Here is a 14,632-nt window from a genome sequence, read left to right on the forward strand (position 1 = left end):
TGGTTTTTCTCAGCCTTCAAGAGTCCCCACAAAAGTTCAGCTGGGTTGAGGTTGGGTGAGGAGTCATCTTTGATCTTTGTGTCCTCGATGTGCAGAATATGAATCCTTCTCTGAAAAGATTTGTCTGACGGCTGAAGTGGTGCCATAAGCTCAGCCTGGGTAGACTTAGCTCATTGCAGGTGTACAACTCCAGAGAAGTGAAAACATCATCAGACTTGTAAATATCAAACGCTTTATTTAATCAGTAAATAGTCATCTGTGAAATGTTGGTATTTCTTCACCTACCTGAAGAATTTGAGGTTATAAGGCAGCGAGACTGCTGCTTGTCTTCTTTTGACAGCCCTTGTACTGACTCAGGTAATGTCTATGAGTGGGCAAAAACTTGTATGTACCTGCTGAAACCTGTTTTTGGCTTGTAGTGACAACTAAACATCTGATGCTACATGTGCATTTCTTTAGAGGTAAATATAGTTCCCTTAACTCACGGCATAAAGCTGTCAAGTTCCTAACTGAAGTATGAGTATTTTTCCAGGAACAGACTTTTAAGCATGAGTATTTAACGATCAGAGCTCAGCCACCAGTAAAGTTTGAACACATTTTCAAACTGTATGTAAAATGAAGTTACCTGGAGGACTTAAAAAAACACTTTTAAGAAAAGCAGCACACCCACATCGTCCTACCTGCTGGTATCAGCCGCGGTTATAGCAATGAGTGGCGGTGTGCGCAGTGGCAGTGTTGTGGGCCGTGGTGGGACTGTCACTGTGTCCGGCTCCGGCTTGCGATCACAGTAGTACTGCTCTGCCTGTCGAAAGGCTAAAGGGGGCAACTGGACTGTCCTGCAGGAAAGCCTCCGCACCATGAAGGGCTCCATGCAGGTGACTGGCCCCGGCTCTGGGGAGTCGGACGAGTCATCGGACACCTGGAGGGGGATGATAGAAAAGCAGGTAAATTGAAAATGCCTCACAGATAACAGATTTCATCCTAACGAGGGTGAAACATAATATGAAAAAAGAGGGAAAAGCAGGATCAGAAAGAAAGGGAAGACAGAGACTGAACTCCTGGTAGCAGCTTGGAGTAAAATGGCAGTCAGGTGGTTTTGGTAAATACAGAATCCCTCGTTCTTTCCTTTACTTAAGGCGTGCAGTGTTTGGTTGGTAGTTATGTCCATCAAAGGGCATAAAAACCAATGAACTGTGTGTTTTAGGCTTCTGATGCTTCTCTTAGCACAATTTTGCCTTGTGCTCAAAGCCAAAGATTACTCCTGTCCAGAAAAGTCCATTAAAAGACATCTTGCTCTCTCAGCCTTCAATATGTGGCCAGACCATTCATCCAGCACCACTGGTACAAGCTTTCACTTGACTGTTTATTGATGAAAAGCACAATCTGATTAAAAAAAAAAAAAAAACAACGAAAAGAAAATCGGGCTTTTCTTGAGATCTACGGCATCCTTAACTCTGACTTTTAAAAAATCTAATTTTATTAAGTACACTTTGCTAAACCTAAAGCAGTATAATACAACTGTCCTGCAATAGATCCTAATCCCTGACAGAGAGAGGGTGGGCAAAAATGATCAAATTTCCAGTCAGGATAACGTAATATCCAACAAACTACAGCCTCTAAAATGATCATAAAGTTGAATCATCGGCTCTTTTAGCAGTTTTTATAAAAACTGATTACACTGATTTTTTTACAAGTCTCTCAGACGCCATAGCTTTTAAAAAGTTCAGTTCAGTTTTATTCATTTTGTGTTCATTTGTAGTCTTCTCTCAGGGCAATTTACATTACTTGCTTACTTTCTCACAATATCATAAAGACTCAAACTCTCTTTTAACAGGAAAAAAAAACCCTTTGAAAATCAGACTTAACCTTTCAGGCCGGGCTGAGGGACAAAGAAAAGAACATTTTAAAAGAGGAAAAGCGGCTGCCATAACAAAGGTGTCCCCAGTAGACCTGCCACTCCACACTGCCCATGTAAATAGGGAGAACATATCTTGGTACTCCTTGTTAGATTTTCCATGTGGATAAAATGCTAACTAGCTGCGCTTTAAAGTTAAAGCATGTTTATTGAAGGGTAGTGTTTACATTTGTACAAACAGTAGTTTTATAATTAAAGGGAAAGTGCAGGTGTATTAATGGTTGCTTGACTAACTTAGGGGAGGTTCTGCTTTTGTGTGTGCTTCTCACAGTCATGGCTCACTCAAAACGCTAACAGAAGTGAGCTTTCAGAAATTCCATCAGTGCTTTTTCAACTGTGACAAGTGTGAAAAAAGATCCCTAGGTCATTTGTGAAAGGCATTTCTCAGGTCACCTTTTTTATCTTTTTCACTTCAAGACACAATACGTGACTCGTTCAGGGGCCCAGTGATGGGCTATTTCTCAAGAAGTGATGGCAAAACAGATATACAATGGCTTGCAAAAGTAATCAGCCCCCTTGAACTTTTCCTCATTTTGTCACATTACAGCTACAAATCTTATTGGAATTCCACATGAAAGACCGATACAAAGTGGTGTACACGTGAGAAGTGGAACGAAAATCATACATGATTCCAAACATTTTTTACACATAAATAACTGCAAAGTGGGGTGTGCGTAATTATTCAGCCCCCTTTGGTCCAAGTGCAGTCAGTTGCCCATAAACATTGCCTGATGAGTACTAATGACTAAACAGTGCACCTGTGTGTAATCTAATTTATAGATTTATATTTTTTATTGGAGGGTTAAATATCTCCCGTGAGTCTGCGTAAACTAGCCTGTGGATATTTGGACCAAATTCCTCAGAATCTATCAAAATTAACACCGCAACCTGCAGTCCAATTTGTTTAGTTAAATAGTGCTCACTTTCTACTGTGATGCAGGTGAGTGACCCCCTGTTACACACAAACTAGCACTCATCGGTCGGGTGTCTGTTTTCATATAACACTTCTGTGTTCTGCGTAAAAAAAAGAAGTATACATTTGAATGCATCTTGATGATTAATTTATCCACCGCGAACTTGTGAAAATTGTTTTCTTAGTTCAGTATTAAACATAACAGAGGTAAAAAAAAAAAATTGCTTTCTCTGAAACCTAAAAAAAAACAACCATGATTGTAGGTTATAATTAAAAAAAATCTAACAAAAATCAAGATTGATTAAATACAATGAAACACAATTTCTGAAGGGCAATCTGTTGGATTTAACAAATGTTCAAATAGGAAGTTGCTCGCTTAAGAAATAGAGGAAGCTCAAAGTGAAAATGACATAGCACATGGGGTCAAGACAGAAGGGAAAAAAACTGATAAGAAGTTCAGCCGGGGGGCAAGAGCTATCTGAAAGACTGTGTGTGTCTGTGGTGACACAAAGTGAGAAGGGACAGAAAGTCATTTACAGCAGCAAGCTAACCTGGAGGAAACACATCAGGTGGTCAATGTGCCATTAAGGAGTTACCAGAAAAGTTGATTCTACTGCTTTGATGGCAGCAGCAGAGCCTCTGTTTTAAAAACAGAACTGTTTTAAGCAAGCTTTCCTGCATTAGAGTCCATTTTCTCAACAAATCATGCAAATTCCTTTAATAATAATAATATTACTATCAATTTTGGGTGGCACAGCTGCAGCGGTTAGCACCATCATTGGCTATATTAGAGTTTAGCAGAATAAGCCTTGAACACAAAGCACGACCACTGAAGAAATTTGAATTCTTCTTAGGTACGCTCTCCTCATGGACAGGAAGGAGGCAATCAGTTATTTGTGTAGTGAGTGGCTCCAGGACAATCTTTGATACACGACACACTTGATTGCACACACACACACACACACACACACACACATATACACACACGCGCGGACTGGGTTTGTGAGGTGGTATGATAAATCAAGGCTGATTCTGTGCCATTAATCTTACAGCAACCACAGGGAGTTTTTGCTCTGCATGAATAACAAGGGTTTCCTATTAAAGTAAGGGTCAACCATTATTCTTTTACAGGTGATTACTCCCTACATAACAAGCCTTTAAAGTGAACGTGACTTTTCATTCATCTTCCATAGCGACAGAATTAACTAATAATAATGCTCATTAGCTGATTTTATACTTTAATTGTGAAAATTCCCGCACAGGTTTGCTGCTAATCAAACAATTAACACGACCAGCAGACCAGGAGCTTTTTGTAGCACCCATGGGGACTAAGACCTGAGGCAAGTTACCCATTTTGTCAACTCAATAAATTAGACCTACTTAAAATAATTCAGCTGTCGAGGTCCTTATTCACACCATGTATTCCTGGTGTTCTTCCCTTCCTCTTGTTCCTCTGCCCTCTGTATATTTCTCTTTTCGGTTTGGCATCCTTCTCGTCCTCTACGGCTGCGGTCAAACTGGATGCACACTGCCATCCTTTCATAAAAGCTGGCACTGCGCCTATGCTTACCGAGATAGGAAAGGAAGCTTAACAGCACCTTTATTTAGCATTTAGAAAATGTGACTAGCGCTAATCATGGCTTCTACTTTAGATACTTCCAGGCCATTTCACTCTGTAAGGAGCTTTCCTTAGCAAAAAGAAAAAAAAGACCATCTGACTTCTTTTGATTGATGATCAAAAGAACCCAGCAGCACATCAGGCCCAGATTTCCACCCACTCTAGGCTAGTTTGTTCACTTAGCACGGTCCAGTGCCCCTTCGTGTGTTTGCCTGCTTGCTCATAATGTTAGGAGGTAGGAGGAGATGGAGATAAACTAACTCTGTATTTCTATCATGGTCTCTGTTTTGAGTTTTGGGATGTTTTGGGGTTTCTCTGGTTTTGTGTGTTTGATTATTCTTTGTTCTATATTCTATATTGTCTCCCTGGTTATGTGTTTTTTGGTTACTTTCCCATTTTATTTTTTATAGTCATCTCGTGTGTGTTGTGTTTCGTTTTGCGTCCCCTGTCTCATCGGTTGGATTCTGTTCAGCTGTTTTCCCCAGTGTCTCCACTCTGCTTTAATCTCCTTGTGTTTATTTAGACCCTCAGTTTGCTTCGGTTCTTTGTTGTATTCTCCCTCGGGGTTGGATCCTCCTTTGCAGTTTGTGTTCCTTTAAGATTACTCCGTGCTTGGTTTCCTAGTTTTTTGGACCTGGATTAATTTGTACTTTGGGTAACTTCTGCAATAAAGCTGTCTTTTAGTTTAAACTTGGTTTTCGAGTCCTGTGTATTCGGTTCCTGCCCGTTACACAGCCAGCATTTACCTGCACGCAACCTTAGCCTTATGCTTTCCTAGCTACAACACAACACGTGACAGAGGACATGAAAGGACATACATGTTTATGTGATGTTGCAGCAATCTTAGGGCCAATATCAAAGTTAGGGTTGGCATAAAAAGTCATCCTATTACCTAAACAGCTGCTTACTGGACACTTAATATTTCCCTTCCTTCACGCTACTCAGCCCTGCCTCTCCAGCCACTACCTTGCCTGCCACTCCATCCTCTCATCCACACTCACTCTCTTCCCTACGTCCCTGCTCTGCCCACTCCACCAGCCTTCCTCCTCAGCCCCACTAAGCCACCAGCTCTCCCCGGCCTCTGCCTGTACTCACCACTACCTGCTTCCCTCCATTACCTCACGGCTTCAAAGAAGCTGCTGTCGTTTGAACTTTTAGTCTGTGTCCTGCATCTGGGTTTGACACCCCCCCCCCACACACACACTTTTTCTCCCTCTGATTGCAAATGTAATAACAGAACGCTCAAAAACACATGTTCACCTTTCAACGACGAAAAGTAAATTTTCCAAGCAGATCACTCTAAAGCATTACATACGTATTACCCCAGAATAACCTTTCACGTCAGTGACTTGTGTGTGTGTGTGTGTGTGTGTGGTTGACTTCCCTCTCCACCTCTGTCATGACTGTTCTGCCTCACCCTCCAGTGTACAGCGCAAACACCTCACCCTCCCACCCGTCCATGCTTGCATTAATCAAGATGCCAATCTTCATCCGTGAAGCTATTGAGCCTTTCATTCCTACATAATTACCTGTATTAGACTCGTTGCCACAGACGGTGGCTTGCAGAGGGAAACGAGGGGAGCTGGCATGCTTAACCTTCACTTTTCTGCAGGCTAAATGTAAAGCAGGCTCAAATGAATCAATGGGGCCCAGTCAGGATTAACCATTCCTCCAACAGTACATTCAGAGTCCTTTAAGCGATTTATGTAATAGTCATTCAGTCTTTTGTCAAAGCGATACAGGCTAGTGCTATTATATTTGCACTTGCACTTTATGTAATATGCTTCAGGCCCTATTGTAGTGCTCTATTAGAATCCTGTGAATTTAAATTCCTTTGATTCGTATTTGTGGGCAGCACGGTGGCACGGTGGTTAGCACTGTTGCCGCACAGCAAGAAGGTCCTGAGTTCAATTCCACCATCAGGCCGGGGTCTTTCTGTGTGGAGTTTGCATGTTCTCCCCGTGTTTGCGTGGGTTCTCTCCGGGTACTCCGGCTTCCTCCCACCGTCCAAAGACATGCAGCTTGTGGGGATAGGTTAATTGATTAATCTAAATTGTCACTAGGTGTGAATGTGCGAGTGAATGTGAGTGTGAATGGTTGTCTGTCCCTGTGTGTTAGCCCTGCGACAGACTGGCGACCTGTCCAGGGTGTACCCCGCCTTTCGCCCTATGACAGCTGGGATAGGCTCCAGCGCCCCCCGCGACCCTGAAAAGGATAAGCGGAAGCGAATGGATGGATGGATGGATGATTCGTATTTGTTTGTTTTTTTGTTTTTTTATTTGACATGCTGTCACTAATGTCTACAACAAGCATCTAAAAGACCGTTAATCTTCATCATGACAGTGTAATCAGACAAACAGACAAATACTGAGAAAAGAAAAATGAAACAAAATAACGTTTAAATTATAAACAAAGGAAGACGAGAAATTCAAAGTAAAACTGGAGGGAACACGAGTGATCACGATGATTTCAGTGTAATTAAGAAGCCATGGGTGAGAGGTAGTATAAAAGTGACTGAGGTTGTGAGACTTTTGAAACGTGTGTGCGTGATTATGGACACAGTACTTCATTTTTAGGCACTTGTGCTGTCTCTCCTGATGCCTGAAGTGGCTCTTTATAATAAGTGGGATCACTGAAAGGTTAATTGGTCTGCTGTGACTCTCCTGGGTTCTCTGCACACTTCATATGCCAACCCAATGATGGTCAAGTCGAAATGCGTGAATGTGAAAATCAATGAACAGTTTCTGGTAAACAACCAAGATGTGACAGGTTTTTAATTCAGTCTTTAGGAAACAGTGAAGGTGATGAGGAGTCTGATAGTAAATACATAATGAAGAGAACTGATTTGCCACTAACACTATCGCTACTCCATCCTTCAGTTCTCTCAGGGAGTTAATAACAAGAGCGGTGGCAGAAAAGCAGCACATACTCAATAGTAACTTTGACACAGTCTAGGCAGAAAGTTAGCACATAAATCCATTTGTAACAGCTGTGCTCTTGGAAAGGTGCGTATCTAAAAGTCCAATCAAACATCAAAGATGTTTGTCCCAGCCAAAAGTTAAAATCGGTCAATATAAAACTCACTAACCACTTTATCAGGTACAGCTGTTCAGCTGTTAAACTAAATATCTAATGAGCCAGTCACATGGAAGCAAGCATTTATGTAGACATGGTCAAGATGACTTTTAAAGCTAAAACTGAGCATGAGAATAGGAAGGAAAGGCGATTTAAGAGTTTGAATGTGGCATGTTGATGACAGACAGACTGGTCTAAGTATTTCACAAACCGCTGATCTACTGGGACTTCCCCACACAGCCACTACTACAGTTTACAGAGCATGTTCCAAAAAAAGAGGAACTATCCACTGAGCAACGGTTCTCTGGGTGAAAATGCCTTGTTGATGCCAGAGATCAGAGGAGCATGGTCAGACTGCTTCGAGCTGGCAACAGTAACTGAAATAGTAACCCACTTATTACAAGAAAATTTTGCAAAAGAGCATCTCTGAATGCACAATGTGTCAAACCTCAAAGCAAGGTGAGCTACAGCAGTACAAAACCACACCCGGTGCCTCCTTTCAGCTGAGAACAGAAAACAAAAGCTTCATTAGAACCAGACAGTAAAAGACTAGTCTGTCTGATCTGATGAGTCTCAATTTCTGCCTTGACATTCAGATGGTGGGGTCAGAATTTGCAAAACCAAAATGAAAGCATTTAGTCTGCCTTCTATCAACGCTTCAGGCTAGTGGTATAACGGTGTGGGGGATATTTTATAGGTGCACTTCAGGCCTCTTAGTACCAAGTGAACATCAGCCTGATTATCACTGATGACCATGTCCATCTCTTTATGACCCAAGTGTACCCATCTTTTGATGGCCGCTTCCAGCAGGAAATACACCGTATCACAAAGCTCAAGTCGAACTATTTTTTTGAAGATGACACTCTACTCAAATGGCCTCCGCAGTCACCAGAGCTCATTCCAATAGAGCACCTTTGAGATTTATTGGAACAGGAGATTCAAATCCTGGATGTGCAGCCAACAAATCTGAAGCATTTATGTGATGCCATTGTGTCAATATGGAGCAAAATCTCTGAGGAGTGTTTCCAGGACCTTGATAAAGCTAGCACAAAGAATTCTGCAGGCACAAAGGGTACCTAACAAAGTGTTCAATAAGTGTATATAAGCCTATTATACTACAGAAGTAACTTTGAGTTTTTTGAGTTTAACCATGTGGTGGCACTTAACTAAATTACAGTTATCCCCACCTCCCTATTTACTTGGATAGAGGATTGGTAAACCTACAGCTTAAATGTAGTTACATCAGCATGGTTACATGTTCAGATGTTTTGAATTTCCATAGTTGGCAAATTTACTTTCTTTCATAAACTATAAGAAAATAAAATCCCCTTCAGAGAAACTCTTAGAAATACTTATATTTTATCAGCCCAACTCAGCCTCGCGACAAAGTAACATGCTCCCTACTTCTTGCTAGTAAAAGTACTTAATTCACTTAATTTGGTTTTGGTGACAGAGGGAGTAGAAAAATCAATACAAAAAGGGTCATATTCCAACTCGAGCCCTAAGCTTACAGCTGACAGAGGAGCTATCTGCAAGAAACAGGAAATGTTCATCCAGTCTGATGCTTTGACCACACAGGTGCATCAGTATGTATCACCAATGGAAATCCCTCCAGCTGGGTAATCTGGATACCAATCAACATCCTGTGCAATATAGTTGACAATACACAGCTCACACTCTGCTTTGATTTTATGCTTTTTTATTATGGAAATGATCAAAAATGCATGTGAATTGAAATTTATCTGACAAAAAAAAGAAAAATTCATCTTTTCTGCAGGATGCTGAAGCCTTTGATGACGACTATTGATGTGAGTCTTCTTAGATATGCAGGTGGCTCAATTTTGGCACTATTCAGTTATTTTGCACACATGCAGGTCTCATTTATTCACGTAAGGATAGCCACACGCTCTCATATAATATCATTTCCTTCATGCTAATTCTGTCCTCTTCCTGTCTTTTCCTCTGGCGCTGTGAATAAGTCAGATGATACGGACTCTTTATCACTGCTACATATTAGTAATGGTCCTGCTGCACATCAAACGTTACACATTTCCATGCAGTTCAGATTTCTAGTAACATCACTGAGGATTCAAACTGTTCCTCCCCCTTTCGTGTGCATAATTTATTAATTAATACATGTCAATTAGGCCACAGCAAACAGGAAGCCATCCCTTTTTCATAAACAGAATTTTTCATTAGGCTCCCTTTTTTTTTAATTGGTTGACCTTTTGGGAGGATTAAGACGAAACAAAAAAACAGTTGGCTTGGCTTTTGTAGAAACAGCTGAAAGTGGTATCTAAACAGGCCTTTTTCTTTTTTTTGTGGATTTAGTTTGTTTTTCATCTGTTCCTTGATGCTGCTTTCTTTGTCTTCCTGCAACACCATCTGCAGAAAGTGTCTGAGCATTGCCGAAGGCAAACTGAGGGCATTTCCTTATTTTCTCTATTAAAAGAAAAGAAGAAGATGAAGAAGCATTACCTTACCGATGTCAGTTTATTAATATATGCTATTTCATTTGACTTTCAAGGACTAAAAAGGGTCACTCACGTGTGGAACGATGTGTGCTAAAATAACAGGTGTGTGATCTTGAAATTTATCTAACACTTTAGTTTGTCAGGCTACTTAACAAAGCGGCTGTGATCAGCAGCTGGAATAAAATACAGGGTTGCACCATTCCAATTTCAAGCCCGAGGTAGCCTGCACTATACTCAGTATGTGCAACCCCTCATCTTCAGTCACATCATTCATCTCTGTGCTCAGAATTTAGCAATTGGTTTTTATCGGAGAATAAATCTTAAATGGATTCTGAGTGAAGCCCAGAGGGGAATGAGAGAAGTCTCAGAAGTGGGAAGAACTTAACACAAAACGGAGGAAGAGAGCAGGGGACTGAGAGAGGAGATGAAGGAAGAGCGATACCTGCAGAAGATGCAGTAAATCTCCTGGTTAAAAACAAACAAACAAATAAACAAAAAAAGCCGTTAAGTTCAAATTTATCTGAAAGCATAGTGAGCTTTCAGGAAGTCACCAACACATTTGAAGCAAAAAACACAAAGGTTTTATCTGCTCTGTCTCTGAATGCAGAATGCATACTGTTTGCAACCGCGTCTATTTTGGACACTGTAATAACCACAGCTTCCAGCATGTTACTCTTCAATATGAAAGCCTCACTTACAGGTTTGTCTGCTCAGTAAAAGGGTCGCTGTAACAACGCAGGTTTATATTTGGCTCCATGGTGAGAATTACTGGCATTTACAACCAGGTGTGTTTTTACTGCTTGGCTTAGTGGTTAATGTAGCTGTAAAACACAGCATCCCGTGGGGTAATAAAAATTAACTTCAGTTCATCTTCCACAGCACACAGTGATCACAGCAGTTTTCCCTGTATTATATTCGGAAAGTGAAGAAGGGGTGCAGTGGTCTGCAAATCAGTATTATTTAAATTTAGCACCTTTATTAATAATATTAAAAGAAGCTGCACAAGGAAAAAATACAAAACACAAAGGGATTCCAACTGGATGCAGACAACAGATGACATCATGGGATTTCCGGGGATTTACAGTACAGCAGAGTGCATTCGAGACTAGGCGTGCTTTATTGTACGCTGACATCAAGGTTTTTATTGAAAGAGAAAATGTGTACATCTCTAGGGATTCTGTGAAGGCCTTGAGGCTTGATCACTCATTAGAAAATGACTGACATTTCTTTGTGAAGTGCAGAGTGTGAAAGCAGCTGCACAAAGATGGCATTAATAGTACATCATACCTCCCTCCTACCAAACTTGCAATTGTGAAGAGGGTGGCGGGGGGCAAGTTCTGAAACACCTCCCTCCCTGCTAGGCATATGCAGCTGCTGTTATATGCAAATTGTCTTTCTATTCGTAGACACTCTCGTCATACATGAAGCCACAGGATTTCTTTTTCTTTCTATTTCAAGCAAACATTTCAGTTCAGTTAAAATAAACATGTATATTTTATTGAGACATTGCATGCATGCAATGCTTTAAGACCGTAGGTTGTAAAAGCAAAACAGACACATTGCAGTGACGCATCCTTTTGTTTACTTGCTATCACAGCAGCATTTTGGACAAAATAGGATGTGCAAAAAAAAAAAAAGAGATTACTGAGAGAAAACTAGAAGGCGGGTGATAAAGAAGCCACAGCCTGGTTGTACTGACATGTCACCCTGAAGGTGAGGTAGATGAATCAGTTTGTTTCAAAGAGCCCCCTATCTGGTAGCCTCAAGGCAGAAGAATAAACGTCTGGAAGGGACAAGACCAGATTTTTCTTGGCTTCAAGCGTGGCTCTGTGATGCTCTGGCCTGAGAATAATAAAATGAGATGAAAGTGCCTGAAACCTACTGTTAGGAGAAAACTTTGCAGAAAAGTCAAGAAGGCAAAGCTTGATAAAAGTGAAAACTAGAAGAGATAGGGTCAAGATACTTGAAATCCAAAGCGCGTTTCCTTACCTGTGCAAAGGGGAAAGGTCACTCTACTGTAATATATCCGAGTCTTATTGCAGTTTTTGTATCCGTGCACAATAATGGTGTTCTGAAGATTGAGCATTAATGTCCTGAGGGTTTTCTTTGACGCAAACATGATCAATGTGTCATCCATGAATTAAATATTGGTAAATTTTGACACTTAACAGATTTAAGATTCATCACTCCACGCAGCCACTGTGCCGACCTTCCCTGGCAGAGTTTATACACCCTTCATGCATCAAACCCACATCCGGAACAGGCACGCTGCCAAACATCTTATGCAAGATTAATCACACTTAAAATGCAGTCAACAGGCTGTGAAATGAGAATGGCGAGCAGGTGGTAATGTTTCTTTACACACAGTGTAGAAGACTAAATAAATGTCAAGCCTGTCTAGATAACATAAAGACCAGAGGCCTCAAATCTAATGTAAAAAAAAAATACACAAGGCCTGTGCCGCTTTCCGTGCACATGTTGGTGCCTACAAAACCAAACTTGATGGGAGAATGTGCACACCTGGGCAGAAACTCTGATCCATTCATGTGCACAAACGTCTGAGAGGCAGAGGAAACTGACAAGGCAGATGGTGCATTTGTGAATAAAATGAAATTAGTACACATATATGAAAGCCTGACTCACACATTTAGTCTCACTTTTAACTGCACGTTACTTCAGAGCCGGTTTAACAGTCAAACCTGCAGTCTTATTCGCGTGTGTGGGATTAGGCAAGCACCTTTTAACTGTAAAATATATGAAATCCCAAATCAAATTCCGCTCAGTATTTCATCAGCACCATCTCGCTATCACATTTCCCACTCCTGGAGCACCGGAGAGCAAGTCAGCCTGTATGCTGCCTCACTCACACCTGTGGTTAGCTGAGCAGTTGCAGTTGTGCGACGCGGCAGGTGGATTTAGGAAGGTTTTGCCGCACTTTACCTATCAACTGTGAACACAGGCCGACTCCATTTAACTTCACACGGGCTAAAATAATGACTTTCAGTGTTAGAAATTCAAGACAAGAAAGTGCATGAAATAACTGCAGATCAAAGTCTCGGTAGCTTTAATCTCCTAATTCTGTGCATGTATAACTAGTCAGATTAGTTGTGGTTCAGTTTTTGTGTTTAAAATTGTGTCTGTAAACACAATCTGTGTCGTGCAGCGCACAGAGTGCACTGAAAACTCTGCGACGCACTCTGTTCCTCTTCCAGTCACCACACCCCGTAGATGCACATGTGGATTGTCTAAATCTGCAGCTTCAACATCTTCTTTTCTTTGATCCCTTTTCCTTCAGCCTACTAATTGGCTGTCCCTTCTTAACCCGCTTTTATTGGATGTCACTTCCTGTTAGATAAAAGTTTTTCCTCTCCACGGTCGCTGAGTGATTAGTCACAGAGCATCAGAGAATCAGATTCTCTCTAACATTGTAGGATTTTTACCTTATAATATAAAGCACCTCAAGATGGTTGTCAGTTGGTGCTGTATAAATAAACCTGGAAATACTGCTTGCAAAGCTGCATGAGGGACGCGGGCACTACACGCGAGTATAAATGGACTGGAAGAGCCATTGATCAGCAGGCTTATTTCAGTTCATTAGTATTCACCAGGTGCTTTGCCTTGACCATTTATGGCATCAAGAAGGCAGAACATTAGGCTGGTCCACATGAGCACATTTCCAGGTGGATTGCGGTTTATAAAGGGAACACTGCATGCAGGTGTGCATGAGCACACGTTTCAGAAATGTGATTATTCCTTTTTGGAGCACGCCATTTTCAGCTTTTGTGCACATGTCCACTTTTAGTATGCTTCCAATGCACTGTTTCATAAATGAGGCTCCAGACAGATAAAACAAATTCACCTAAGCCAAGTTTTGGCAGGGTTGAGAGGAAAACAGACATAATTTCCCTGAGTGCTTGAGTATGTCCCCTTTGTATTGAGCTGCTAATCTAATTACATGTTCAAATATGCAGGACATTGGTCCCCTTGCTCATAAATAAATAAACAGGTAGATAGGCAGTAGCTCGAAATCAATTAACATCGTTTGCACTCAACCAGACAAATCAGAGATAAAGAGACCGCTAGTGTCAAGTGTGTCAGTGACCCCTGCTGTGCATGATGCAATAAAATATTCATTTAAGTGAAAATATTTGTTGAAAGCGGTTTAAGCGCAAAGAGAAACTGCCATTATGCTAATGTGCTAAACATTAAAAACAAAATACTGCTTGAATTACTTTGGTGGGTAGCCTCTAATCTTTAATCATGAGAGGGATTCCAACAAGAGTCAGAGCAGTGGCTTTGTTTTTTCAGCTTTTGTCAACTGATGAGCTCTTGAAACTGCACTTCAGAGCTCCGCTGCCTTTCGTGAGACGCCGGCAAAAGAGGACGGAGAATTAAATAAATCATTACGTGCTGTCCGATCCTTTTATTCCATTACATTGTTGTCCATTTTCTTTACTTCATATCCTGCCGCTGTCTCTTGCCGTGCTCATCCTTCAGTCACTTTTCCGCTTCTCCTCCTCTGATCCTGTTCAATTTAATTTCCCAGCTCTTTTCATTAAACATCGTGTCATCCACTTCCCCTCTGCTCGTCCTGCCAGCTCTCACCTGTACGCGCTGTGTGACAACTGGCTTTAATG

General features: G+C 41.2%; 1 protein-coding gene across 1 annotated transcript in view; it reads right to left on the bottom strand.

Annotated features, from left to right (window-relative positions):
• Positions 1–14,632, bottom strand: part of pde4d (phosphodiesterase 4D, cAMP-specific) — a 203,893-nt gene that overhangs the window by 161,272 nt on the left and 27,989 nt on the right. Inside the window, exon 3 of the mRNA XM_085294715.1 lies at positions 681–919. Coding sequence (XP_085150841.1) covers positions 681–919 — 239 coding nt within the window. The remainder of the gene's footprint in view (positions 1–680; positions 920–14,632) is intronic.

Source organism: Mchenga conophoros, linkage group LG12 (genome assembly GCF_057382185.1).
Source record: "Mchenga conophoros isolate Kocher_MC1m ecotype Shallow Benthic linkage group LG12, M_conophoros_male_GT1.1, whole genome shotgun sequence".
NCBI classification, from domain to species: Eukaryota; Metazoa; Chordata; class Actinopteri; order Cichliformes; family Cichlidae; genus Mchenga; species Mchenga conophoros.